Source organism: Marmota marmota, unplaced genomic scaffold (genome assembly GCF_001458135.2).
Source record: "Marmota marmota marmota unplaced genomic scaffold, marMar, whole genome shotgun sequence".
Classification (NCBI taxonomy): Eukaryota; Metazoa; Chordata; class Mammalia; order Rodentia; family Sciuridae; genus Marmota; species Marmota marmota.
The window spans coordinates 380,330-394,379 of NW_026005734.1; the positions used below are offsets into that span (position 1 = coordinate 380,330).

At 49.6% G+C, this 14,050-nt stretch overlaps 1 long non-coding RNA gene and 1 gene segment (V, D, J or C); both read left to right on the forward strand.

Moving 5' to 3' along the window:
- Positions 1-3,282: 3,282 nt before the first annotated feature.
- Positions 3,283-4,654, forward strand: LOC125614675. Its single transcript, XR_007345252.1, has 3 exons — positions 3,283-3,532; positions 3,618-3,931; positions 4,623-4,654. It is a non-coding gene; the product is annotated as an uncharacterized LOC125614675 (long non-coding RNA).
- A 3,842-nt stretch (positions 4,655-8,496) lies between these two features.
- On the forward strand, positions 8,497-9,492 carry LOC107160901. The segment is given in 3 exon segments: positions 8,497-8,645; positions 8,750-9,164; positions 9,480-9,492. Coding segments are annotated over 3 exon segments (474 nt in total).
- The last annotated feature ends 4,558 nt before the right edge of the window (positions 9,493-14,050 follow it).

Genomic DNA, 14,050 nt, shown 5'->3' on the forward strand with positions numbered 1-14,050 from the left:
ATGGGATGCCATGTGCTCACAGAACCACCAGCTGATGCTCAGTCACAGACCTGGACATTGTGGTGTGGCAGGTGGACACGCCACATGACTGGGATCCATATGATAAAAAATAGGAAGAAGCAGAAGAAAATGCCAGCACCAGCTTTGAGATTCTAGGAGGTGTTTGGTGTCACAGGGAATCACCTGCCCTGGGAGTGGGGCATCAGAGAAATCTTGGAATAGATGAGGTGGTTTTCTTTTACTTGGGGAATTTCTGGGTTAAATCGTGGCTATGAAGCAGGCCATCTTCACAGGAGGAAGCTCATTTACAACAAATAGTGGCACTTTTAAGTCTTAAATCGTGATTTTGAGGAAAGGAGGCCTGCTCACAGGCACAGCAGCTCTTACTCTCTCACTGCTTCCCAGGACTCCCTGGGCCTCCCTGGCAGCAGCTCAGATGGGGAGGACGTGGGAAATGGAGTTTCCTAACAGCCTCCAGAACAGGGAAGGGAGGATGGGGTGGGAGGGGAGAAGTGCACACCTGGGGGCCATGACCACAGAACAAGAGACACCACCACACACTGGCTCCCCCTGAACTGGACACCAGGCCTGGTCACTGCTCCACAGGCTCACACACCCTCACCAGGTCTGAAGTACAGAGATAATTAGAAAGTGTTTTGAAAACTTATACTGCAACAAAATGGAGAGACCTTTTAAAATCCTGAACTGTAACTGCATTACAGATTTACATTTGAAGCACCAGCCCACGTTTTTTAGGAGAAAAGAGAATGATCTTTGAATACCTCAGTCTGACAGTGAATTTTCACATATAGCTCTAGAACCCAACGCCTAAAATTAAAGTCTAACAGACATGAACTTGAACCCTCCGAGATGAGAAGAACTTAAAGAATCCTGGTTTCCGAAGCCGGCCCTTAGGGCCCCAGGCAGGGCCTTTCCATGATTTCTCTGCTTCTGCAAGGAGCTCTGACTGGTGCTGATGGGCTGTTCCCATCCTGATTTTCACTTCTCTGTGACTTTAGTCCCTTCCTAGGAATGTTTCTGCAGTTATGATTCTGGGCATAGCATAGCTAACTGTGAAGTTAAAAGAATAATAATGACTGGCTGGAGTGGATTGAGCTGTGTTAATGCCACAATACTGAATTCCATGGTCCCCAAATTAACTTGCAAACAAGAGTAACTTCATGAATAATAGCCCCAAAGTTAAAATGCTAAAAATCAACTAACTTACAACATATGTCCTGAAACAGTAATGTAAAGTCATTAAAAGTATAATTACTTACGTTTCCAGCAGGAGGTGAATTGATGAATCTCAAAAACACAGAGCATTTCTGGGTCACTTTGCACAATAACACACACTCAGATCCACACACTCAGGTGCAAGACACTCTCAGCTGTGCACATGATGGTCACACCTGAGTGACCCTCACTGCACCACAGTAGCATTAAAAAGGATGGGAAGTTTGTCCCACTCCAGACTTCTACATTAAGAGTGTCCCAGCTCTGGAGGCCTCACCACACCTCCTCAGTCCTGGGAGCAAGGCCAAACCTCACATTCAAAGCTGTTGTATTTTGCAGTTGTTCTTGGACGTGAGCTGCCTGAGAAGGCAATTCCCTCACACAGCCCAATTCCCAGAAGAGTTTCTCCACCCCATCTCTTGTGTCTGTGTCCTACTGTGAATACAAGTTCTTCTGAGCAGATAAGGAAGGTTACAGTCCCTGCCATGTCTGTGCATTGTGATCTCTGTGTTTGCAATGATCCCCAAGTCTGTCCCTGGTGCAAGATGGATGTGCTTAGAAAGGAAGCAAGTGAATTACAGGAAACCCTCTTCACAACAATTTTGGCCATTTGTTCTGTGTTGTTGGTCAACCAGGGGAATCACCCATGAACTGGAGGAGTAATCATATGAACTGAGATAGAGGCCACTCAGGAAAGTGTCATTGGTGAGGAAGTCATTGAGGAGACTGAAGAGACCAAGATGTTGGATCCATGAAATCTTGATCAACACAGAAAGGAATGGGAAGTCTCCAGGGAGGCTGGTGGTCAATGCAGTGGAAGGACAGGTTACATGAAGCACATCCACGTGCAGCTCAGCCTTGCTGGAGCCCACTGGGTTACCCCTGGCCCAAGAAAAGTTGGGAAATCTATCACAGAGGGGGCTCCAGGTTCCCCAGGTGAGGAAGAGGAAGCATATAGATATCTCTCCATTAGTATACATGGAAGGACAGCTTTCAAAATCAAATGACTTGCTAGGAATTGAAAACAATACACAATGAGACATATGCATTTGCAGATGGCAAAATCATGGAGATCAAGAAGGACATACCTGGGGCACCACAGGACCAGGAGGTGGGTGCTGCAGGCTCAGTGTTTGCAGGGAGTTCATGGTCAACACCACAGGGAACAAGGAGAGGAGCCCACATGTCTTATTAGTGTGCTGTGCTCACTCAGTTAGGCAGGAGGTCAATTCCTGAACCTCATCAGGAGGTCAGCAACTACACCTGCCCTCTCAGTGACCCCACCTCACTAAAGACAGTGTCCACGGTTCTCTCCAAATGCTGGGCTGTGGGCAAGGCAGGTCTCACTGCAGGGATGCTGCACAGGGAAGGGACTGGGCCTCCTCCCTCACCCAGCCTGCCCTGCATGCCGTCCTGTCTGCTGTCAGCCTGGCTCTGCTGCTCTGGGGCACTCAGGGGCTCTCAGCCTCAGGCTGCAGCTGAGAGCTGCCTCTGCTCCCAGGACTCTCCCCTGGCCCAGCACCTCCATCCTGTCCTCTCCTGGTGGAGACCAGAGGGCAGGACAGGTGAGGGGAAGAGCTCAGGGCAGATTCCCACCCACTGCTGTCCACAGGCATTGGCTGGACAGTCAGGAGGACAAGCAGGGCAGAGGGTGGGGCAGGGCAGTGGGCACACAGCAGGAAGCCCCTCCCCTCCTGAGACCCTGCTCCCTCCTCTCCTGCTCAGTCTGTAGCCCCCAAATCTCACAGAGATGAAAGAGAAGAACTAGTCCTGAGAATAAAGGGGGGCTCTTCTCCTGGATGTGGGGAACCCCATCCTCAGCCCTGGGCTCTGTTCAGTCATCACTGAGGACTTCTCCTTCAGGGCTGGGAGGTGGACCTGGGCCTCTTGCATGCTGGGCACGTTCCTGCCACTCTGAGACCCTCCCAGGTGCAGGGAGGAAGGGCTTGGGGGAGGCAGGGCTGGGCTCAGGAGGGTGGGCTCCCCCTCTGACAGCCTTCCAGCACCCCTGAAACCACCTGCTCTCCTTTCACAGGTAAAGCTCCACCTGGGTTCAAGTCAGGGACACATCTAAGGAGCACAGAGGACCTGGGCAGCCTGACCTCAGCCTCTCCAGATATCAGAAGAGCCTCACCCACATGCAAATCCCTCCTCCTGCTCTGGGTTCAAATGTCCTCTGGGCTGTGGGAGCTCCCAGCTCTCTGCTCAGACAGGGCTGAGGTCTCTGGGAAGGCAGGTGTGGTCTAGAAGATGAGGCTGCTGGGTCTTGTCCTGTGCCTGGTCACAGCTCACCTAGGTGAGTGTCCCCACTGTCAGGCCTGGGTCCATGTGGAGGTTGTGACTGCAGGTCACTGACAGGGTGTGACTGTCCTTGTCCCCAGGTGTCCTGTGTCACGTGCAGCTGCAGGAGTCAGGACCTGGCCTGGTGAAGCCCTCACAGACCTTTCCCCTCACCTGTGCTGTGTCTGGATTCTCCATCACAACCAGTGGTTCCTGCTGGAGCTGCATCAGTCAGCCCCCAGAGAAGGGACTGGAGTCCATAAGGGAGCTATATTATGGTGGTAGCACTAACTACAACCCCTCCCTCAAGAGCTGAGTGTCCATCTCCAGAGACATGTCCAAGAACCAATTCTCCCTGCAGCTGAGCTCCCTGACCACTGAGGACACAGCCACCTATTACTGTGCCAGAGACACAGTGAGGGGACCTCCGTGTGAGCCCAGATACAAACCTCCTGCAGGGTGCCCAGGGCCAGCAGGGGGTGCTCAGCACACAGGAGCTCAGGTCACCCAGGAGCAGGTGGAGAGGGAGGAGAGAGCTGTCACCTGAGGCCCTGAGGTTCCTGCCCAGCCAGCACTTCCCTGAGTCCACCTTGCATGGGGATTCTAGAGTTCCCTCCTCTGCCAGGCCCTCTGATGCTTTTCCTTCTTGGGTCAGGGTTGTCTGAATTTCTCACTCTGGGCACAGACTTCTCATCCATATTTCCTTGTGAAGCTAATTATTTTACAGTGACATTTCCCACATAGTGACTTTTATGTGAACTTTATAAACTTATCTTTCTAGTACTGTGGATTGAACACAAGGTGCGCTAACCCTGAGCTCCTTCCCAGCCCTGTTTGTGTCTTAGTTTGAGTCATGTTCCCCTAAGATGCCCAGACAGCCCTTGAAATAGTTGTCCTCCTGCCTTGGCCTCCTGAGCACCTGGGTGACAGGTGAGCTCCACCATGTCCAGGTCAGTTTTCTGAACTTCTGCTGCCATGTTGTATCCTCTCATGCTCAGGTGGGTCCCCTGTCACCTTCCCATGACTCCTTCCCATTCCCAGTCCACTCTCTGTCTTCCTGTGATAGATCAGGTCATCATATACATGCCATCCTGAAACCCAAATAGTGGGAGGAACTTTCACCACGGGGACCTTGGCAATGTTAAGAACAGGGTTGTTCAAGTAAAACAGTTGTTAGAGGTCATTGAGGCTGCCACACCTCCAGCCATCAGAGCACAGCATGGCAGCAAGGGATTCTCTGTCCCAAGTGCCCATGGACTGTGCTGAGGAACACTGACAGAAAGCCTTAAACCTTGTTAAAACCCACAGAAATGTGTATGTTCACAGTGAACTTTGGTGGATGTGAGCCGTCTCTATCAGGATGAGGCTCTGTGACACCCACACCCACACCCGGGCTCCAAAGGCAGAGGTGCCCACCCCTCATGCAGCTGTGTGTGGCCTGTGGACAGGGGTGACCTGAGCAAGGTGCTGAAGAGAAAGGAGCTCCCTTGGCAAAGACCCAGGTGTGATTGTGGTCAGCTCGGCATGGACTGTGGAAACTGCAGGTCAGCTCTGCCACTGGCCTCAGGACCCTGAAGGCATTCTGTGCCCAGGTGCACTCTGGCCCCATCTCGCTGAGAGGTGACCCTGAGCCTGAGAAGCCCCAGGACACCTGGCTACTGGGGGGAGGCAGCTTGGTGCCTGCCTGTGTTTCCAGCCACTGAGGCTGGACTGCAGGTCACAGACAGGGATGCCCTGGGCTCTGTCCCTGCTCAGGTCAGCACCCATCCTGTCCTGAGAGTGCATCTTCAGTCTGGGTGAGGGTGAGGTGTGGCCATTTTTATATCCCAAGTAATAATAAGTTAATCCAGATTCATTCCAGAAAATGAAAACATTTGTATATTTTCAGTGTATGTTTTTAGAGCTTTAGTCATGATTTTGTATTATACATTTGTAAGTTGCCAAGTTAGAGTGCTGTGTTTTATAACCACTTGTGCTCCTTATATTTCTATCAAAAAAACTTCCAACATCTTCTTTATTTCAATATTTTATTTGTGAGTATAATTGTGCAAAATTTGTGGTTCATTTTGATATATTCATGGATACATTAGCAAATTTTATAACAGAGACGTTGCTTCCTGCCTATAATTCCTACCTGGTATCATTTGTTTGAATTATTATCTATTTTTCTTCATATTAAACATAAAAATGTTTTCATTTGTTGTATGCCTCTGTAGCCTGAGAAATACTAGAATAATAATTTAGTGAACAATAATAGATATTGCATCTAAACATAGACAGAATCGTCCCAATGTCTGTTTTCCCCTGTGGTCTCGACTCTCTCCTTTGCCTCAGTGAAACCCCAGGTCTTGCACTGGGGGCCTTGCTCAGCTCCCTCCTGAGGCCTGGGGGGGGGTGCTGGGGTCACTTCCCCTTAATACAAAGCCCCGTCCCTTGTACAGACTCTGTGTCTGATTGCTTAAGATCACTTTTTTGATTATGATATTTGTACAAAGTTAAGGAAATAACATTTAGGGATTTACAGTTGAATATGTGTTGAAAAACCTGATTATGAAATGAGGTGTTCTATGCAGTTGTCTTTCTCATGTGAGGGTGTTACATCATCAACATCTCTAAGAATGTCAGCATCTCTCTCCATCAGACACAGAGTGGTGAATCCAGCTGTATTTTCACACTTACACTGAAACCTAGCTCTAGTGAGGCAGAGGACAGCACCCTGACACAGGGGTGCCAGGTGCCATGATGTATCCCAGGCTGTGCACACCCAGCTGTCCATCACCTGTCCCTCCTGGGTGTGGGGAGCCCACCAGCTGCTCTGCCCCAGTCACTGTGAAGCACAGCCTGGCTGTGGGCCACAGGTGCCCTGTGAGCTGCAGAGCCCCAGGACAGGGCCCTCTCTGCATGTGGCCCTCACCACCCACCCTCACCCTCGCCCTCCCTGCACCTTCCCATCTCCAGGGGCCACTGTCCTCTCTCTTTCCAGGACCTACCTGATGCAGGAGCTTCCCCACATGAGGGATGGTGTGCTGATGGTCTCCCTCTGCCTGACCCATTTCAGCTAGGACCTTGTGCTCCAGGGCCATGCCCAGGGCCAGCAGGGACAGGATGCCATTCTTGTTGACAACTTACCTTCTTCCTCTGTGGATAGTATGTTAACCACATCTCCATTAAGGGACACATGGTGATCATAAAAAGTGCTTCAACACTCATGGGACTGGAGTTACAGACAGGCTTCTTGGACACATGTCCCACCTAACGTAAACATTGCTCAGAAGTCCTGTCCCTAAGCTCTAGTATGTCCCATCAAATGTCTCTGCTGACCCCAGGTGATACTGCCCAGGGTGTGGTCTCCTGCCTGCTACCGGCCAAACTGTTCCTCTAGCTGGTGGACCTACAATGCATAAGGGGAATCTATAGGGTCCACACCTCTGACAAGCGCTGCCTGAGCCAAGGCCTACCCAGGGAATCCTCTGTAATGCATCCTCTAGAGGAAGAGACACCTCCACACTCTGGCACCCTGTGTGCCTGAAGAGTTAACACCATGGGTGCTGCCAGTTCAGCTCTTGGGTGACTCTTTCAGCTCCTGGATCAGAGGTGGCACAGACCTACCCTTTACCCAGTCCCAGGGCTTTGTCCACCTCCTTAGATATTCACTATGACCACCTCAGGCCCCAGCACCAGTGTGGCTGAGTCCAGTCTGTGCTGCTCTGAGCAGCTCCTGAGGCTGACGGTGCACAAGGAGAGAGCTGTGCTGCAGCAGGTTCTGGAGACCAGGGTGCAAACACCCAGGTGCTGCTCCTGACCAGGGCTCCTGAGGCTGCAGCACCACATGGCAGGAGGCAGGAGGCAGAGAGAGGAGATGGGGCTGCACCTCTGAGTGGTGCTGGGATCATCCTGAGGGCTCAGCCTGCCATGAATGGCCTCTACCAGCCCTGGGGGAATCCAGGTGGACAGGCCCAGGGTGTCGGTTGTTCTGTCCATTCTGGGGTCATGTGGGCATGGAAAGAGCGACAGGGCAGCAGCATTCAGGGCATATGGCTGTGCCTCCAGGAGGATTTCAAGACACTTGTTCCAGACAGAGGCCCTTCTTCCCCCAGGTCTGACTGCACACAAGGAGGAGGGAGGCCTACATCACAGATGACAGATTAGATAGATAGATAGATAGATAGATAGATAGATAGATAGATAGATAGAAACACTCATAAATACTGAAATAGAATAAACTAATCCTGACCCTCAACACAACAACAAATCCATGAAGACATTGGCTGCTCCTTCTCCCAGGTCCCTCACAAGATGGTGCTACAACTGGCCCTGTGGACTCAGCCCATGACAACTGGAAGTGAGGACAGAGCCTGGGTTTCGCCCTGCCCACACTAGGGCCCTGTGCCCACCACAGATGGCAGCAGCATGTGTACCTGAGGGCTCTGTGCCAACTGGATGCTCCTGAGCTGAAGGAGGCCCTCACAGGGAGGCACAGCCTTCCCACTGCAGGGATCCTCTGAGGCCCTCAGCTGGACGCCTCCCTGGAGAGCAGGTGGCAGCAGAGGGGAGAAGACACAGCACATTTCCAATGCAGGATGGTTCTGAGCACCTCACAGGTGTGTGCACCTGGGAGCTGGAGGAGGGTCAGGGCAGCAGTCATGTCCAGGGTGAGAGCAAAAGACCAGAAAACCAGTTACTCTTGCTACACATGAGCGGTTGGACACAGTGAACCAGCACTCAGGCTTCTGTGTGATTTTACATCTGCACCAGGGAGTTAGCACAGACACCGCCACCATATATTCTATTTATTATTATTAAATAAATTAAAATAAGAGAAAATAAAATCAAAATAAAAGAAATTCTCCCCTCCTGACTGCTCCTCTGTCCACCATGCTGTCCATGACCCTCCCATCTGCCCTCAGAGCTGCTCTACCTGGGCCTCCACCCAGAGCTGCTATATAGCAGGAGGACATGCAAATAGGGCCTCCCTCTGCTCATGAAAACCAGCCCACCTGACCCTGCAGCTCTGCACAGGAGCCCAGCCCTGGACTCCCAGCTCAGCCCACTCAGGGATCAGGACTGAACACAGCTGCTCACCATGGAGAGTGTGCTCAGCTGGGTTTTCCTGGTGGCTGTTTTCAAAGGTAATGAATGGAGAACCAGAGATCCTGAGTGTGTGAGTGGACAGGAGTGAGAGGGAGAGTGGATGAGTGCCAGTGTCCTGACCAGGCTGCCTCTGTCTTTGCAGGTGTCCAGTGTGAGGTGCAGCTGGTGGAGTCTGGGGGAGGCCTGGTGCAGCCTGGGGGTTCCCTGCGACTCTCCTGTGCAGCCTCTGGATTCACCTTCAGTGACTACTGGATGCACTGGGTCCGCCAGGCTCCAGGGAAGGGGCTAGAGTGGATCTCAAGCATTAGGTATGATAGTAATTCCATATACTATGCCGAATCTGTGAAGGGCCAATTCACCATCTCCAGAGACAACTCCAAGAACATGCTGTACATGCAAATGAGCAGTCTGAGAGCAGAGGACACAGCCACCTATTACTGTGCTAGAGACACAGTGAGGGGACCTCAGTGTGAGCCCAGACACAAACCTCCTGCAGGGTGCCCAGGTCCAGCAGGCGGCGCTCAGCACACAGGGAGCTCAGGGTCACCCAGGAGCAGGTGCAGAGGAGGTGATGGTAGATTTCCTTCATCTGGGGCCTCTCCTCTCCATGATCCAGCTTTCTAAGAGAGCTCTCTGGACATATTGTTTCTACTAATCTGTTTTGTCTCTAAAGAGAACAATTTGTTTTTTAAATTAATACTTCTTTTTTTTTATTTGTGCATCATAATTATAAATAATATTGCATTTCAATTGGACACAGCTACACAATCATGGGATATAATTTCTCCACTTCTGTCCCCTGCCATCTCCCTTTCCCTCCCCTCCTCTTTACCCCTCCTTCCTGACCCTTTTTCCCTTTCTTTTCTTGACAGATCTTTTCTATAATTTGGTTTCATCAGTGCTTCTTAGAGCACATAAAGGGGACATCCACTGTGCCATCCTCACACAGGACACAGGAATGCTTCGTCAGTGTCATTCCACTGCTTGTCCCATTTCTGTTCCCCTACCTCACCCTTGATCCCCTTCCTCTCCTCTTGCTCCCTCTTCTGTTTCTAGGGGACTCCTCCCAGAACTTTTCCCCTTTTGTGATCTGCAATTCACATTTGAGATTAAACACTTGACATTTCTCCCTCTGATTCTGGCTTAATAAACTTGATATTCTCCAGTTCCATCCATTGACCAGGAAACACCATATTTTCCCTCTTCCCTGTGGCTGAGTGAAACACTGTTCTGTGTATACACCACCTTCCCTTTATCCACTCATCAGTTGATGGACATCTGGGAAAGTTATGTAATATGGCTGTTTTCAGGCCCTCTGGTGTAAACACTGATGTGGCTAGATAGCTGTGCTGTGCTGATCTTGGGTCTTTTGGATAAACACTGAGGAGGGTAGCTGGGTCACATCGTGGCTCCATTCCTGGTCTTCATGAAATGTCTATTCTGCTTTCTAGAATGGCAACACTAATTTGAAGTCCTAGCAATAACACATCCGTATACCTCTTTCCCACATCTTTGATGACATTTGTTATTATCTGTGTTCTTGATGATTGCCTTCTGATTGGACTGAGATGAATTCTCAATGCAGTTTCAATTTGCATTTCCTGATTTCTAGAACTATTGAGGATGTTTTCCTATATTTGTTGGCCACTTAGATTACCTCTCTTGAGAAATGTCCCTTTAGCACTTTCCCATTTATTTATTGGGCTATCTGGTCTGGTCATTAAGTGTTTGGGGTTCTCTATATATTCTGGGTATTAGTGCCCTATCTGGGGAGCAGGTGACAATGATGTCCCATTCCCCAAGGCTGTCTCCTCACACTGTGGCTGGATCCCATTGCTGTGCTGAAGGTTTTAATTTGATACTGTCCTACTTACTGATTCCTCGTTTTGATCCTTGCACTTTAGTGATCTGGTTGAGGAAGTCAGTGTCTGTGTCAGTACAGAGGAGGGTTGGTGCAATATTTGATTCTAGCCCTTTCAGAGTGTCCAGTCTAATTATTGATTTTTTTAATTAATTTTGAGTTGACATTTTACAGGGTGAGGGATAGTGACCTATTATATTCTTTTACATATTGATATTCAGTTTTCCCAGCACTCTCTCTTGAAAAGCCTATAATTTCTGCAACATGATTTTGGAAACTCTGCCAAGCACCAGATAAGTGCACTTAGGTTGGTCTGCCTGTGTCCCCTTGGTCTCCATGTCTGCTTTGGTGACAGTGCCATGCTGGTTCAGTTACTGCAGTTCTGTCAAGTAATATGAGGTCACATGTTGTCATCTCCAGGTTCACTCTTCCTGCTTAATCACTTTGCCTACTGTGTGTTGTGACTTCTCCACACAAATACTAGGACACTCTTCTGGTTCTTTTAAGAAGGTTGTTGGTATTTGTCGGAGATTTCACTGAATCTGTGTGACATTTGAGGTAGTTTGGTCATTTAATATTATTGATTCTGATGATAGCAGAACATGGGGGGGCCTTTCCATCTCTAAGTTCTTCAAATTCTCCCAGAGTTATTCACTATTTCCATTGTAGACATCTTTCACCTCCCCAGTTGAATTTTTTATAAGTTCTTTTATGGTCATTTAGAATGGGACCAATTTCTTAATTTCATTCTCAGATGAGTCATTTTGGAAATATAGGAAAGTGGTTTATTTATCTGTTCATGATGTATTTAGCTCTATTGCTACAGTTGTTTATCAAACCTAGAACCCTTCTGGTGGAGATTTTTGTTCTCCTAGATAATGGATCACATCACCACCAAGCAGCATATTGAGACTTCTTTCTTTCCTCTGTAACACTTTAATTACTTTGTCTTGCATGATTGCTCTGGATAGAGTTTTGTGGGACTATGTACACAATACAAAGTTTAAAATAAAAAAGAGGTTTCCCAGAAAACATGAAGTACATTGAAAGCCCTTGACTAACTGAAGAAAACAAAAAGCAGAAGACCCAATCAACAAAATTAGAGATAAAACAGAAGATATTGCTACTGAAATCCAGAAGATTAGGAACTATTTTTAAAAAAATATCAACCAGTAAACTAGAAAACCATGAAGAGATTGACAAAAATTCTAAACTCATGTGATCTAGACATATTGAAGCACAAGAATCTACAAACCTAAAAAAAAAATGAACAGCCATTAAAGACCTTCCACAAGAGGAGAGCCCAGAAGCAGAATGATTTGCAGTTGATTCTAAAAGACTTTAACAAAGAGATGAGGCCAACCTCCTCATGTTGTTCCATGAAATGAAAAAGAAGGAAACACTGAAAAAATCCTTCTGTGAAGTCAGTAACACCCGGATACCAAAACCAGACATAGAGACATCCAGAGAGAAGACTTTAGACCAACATCACTGGTGAACAGAGATGAGAGACTCCTTAATAAAATATTGGCACCCTGCACTCAAGGACACACGAGAAGGTGGGGACCATGATCAGTGCGTTTCTCCACAGGGTCGGGAGGTTGGCTCAGCATACAGATCAATAATGTCATATCCATCTGTGAGTCACCACATGAACAGAGGTGAGGACAAGAGTCACACCATCACATCAACAGAGGCAGAAAAAGAATTTGACGAACTGCAGCTCCCCATCATGTTTAAAGGACTGGAGAAGCTAGAGGTACATGCCAGACCTCAACCTCATCAAGGCTACATGTGACAAACCCAAGGCCACCACCATACTGAAGTGAGACATCCTGGAAACAGTTCCTCTCAGCTCAGGACAGGACAAGGGTGTCCACTCCTCCACTGTGATTCCCTGGGGTCCCTGCACTGCACACTTTGACACAGGAGCATATTCACATGAACAACATGCAGAGTAGAATTATTGAGGCTCAAGTGACTGCTCTGTGGTCACCAGGGTCAGAGGTGAGGAAGCTCAGAGGACCCTCGTGAGCCTTTTCCATCAACTCAGAGGGATTTCAGTGGGATTTACAGATTAGGACCACCCTCAGGATTCTGTGTAGAGCTATTACTGATATGGTCCAGGATGGATGCCCTGGACACTTGGTGAACCTCAGGCTCATGGTCCTCCTGGCTCCCAAGGAGTTCCTAAGACTCAGCACTGTCCTCTGGCACTTTTGCTGATGACAAATGGAAGGTGTGGGGCTGAGGATTAGGTGAGGTTCCTTCAGAGGGACAGGAAGCCAGGCTGGGTCTTCACAGCAGCTGAGCCCTAGGGGGTGGCATGGGGCCTCTGACCAGCCCACACAGTGTGCTCTGTCCTCACCAAGGTCTGCCCACCCCAGACCTGGCACCTGAGAACAGGAGGCTGACTGCTCAAGTCCTGCCTGAGACTCCAGATGGCTCTGCCCTGAATTATCCACAGTAGTCCTAGGAGGGGCAGAGGGGAAACCTGAGGGACATCCAGGGAGGGAGTGTGATGACCCTTTTGCCTGGAGCTGCTGAGAGGGTGACTGCGATGTTCTCCATCACTGCCCTGCTGGACTGTGGGCTAAAAAATAACCACCACAGTGACCAGCACAGCCAAGAGCTCTCTGCTGTGGAAGCCCTCACCAGGGCAATCAGGACACATCTAGGGGACTCCAGACACCAGGGCCATTAGAGTTAGAGTCAAGTTCTCTACTTGGTCCTGTGGCCATAGTATCCCTCCTAATCAATCCTTCTAATAAAATTTGCTGTTGCTATTTGAACAACTGCCAGGGAAGTGAACAGGACACACCTGCTTCCACACTCAAGTGGAGGGCCAGAAGTAGGGCACACATGGCCCCATCCATGTCAGTACATCAGAAGGACAGAGGGTAACAGGTCCCCCAAGCTGAGCCAGCAGGGACCCCATCACTTGTCCATGTTGACGAGGGTCATCCTCCTTCCTGGTCATCCTCCTTCCTGGTCATCCTCCTTCCTGGTCTCCTCCCTCTTGGTCATCCTCAGCACTTGGAAGAGGCCCAGGCCCTCACCATGACCTCTGGGCCATGAAGCAGGAGCAGGGCTGCTGGCCCCACAGCTGTGGCTGTGTCCTCTGACTCTCTCCTGTGGTATTTATAACTGTGGGTGCATTGTAGGGAAACAGAGCACTGGAGTTGGTTTCCATAGTGATTCAGACCTGGATCAGGACCCCCATTTCTGTGGGCAGCCCTTCCCCTTCCTGCCCTTCTCCCTCCCTGCTCCCCTCCTGGGCTCTGTGGTCTTTCTTCTATGTGTTGCACATGTCTGAGTTGGAGGTTCAGGGATGTTCATGAAGGTGGAGTTCACTGTGCTCCTTCACATCAGCTCACAGCACAGATGGTGAGTTCCCTTCTGCTCTCCTCCCTTCACCCCTCTGCCCACCCGCAGGCCCTTCCTGGACCCACTGATCTCCTTCTCTGTCCACATCACCTCCTCTCCTCTCCCTCTTCCCCAGCTTCCTCAATTGGGAGAGAAGATGGGCCCTTGGCTTCTGCGTCTGGCCTCCTTCATCAGCTTGATGGTCCCAGTTCCACC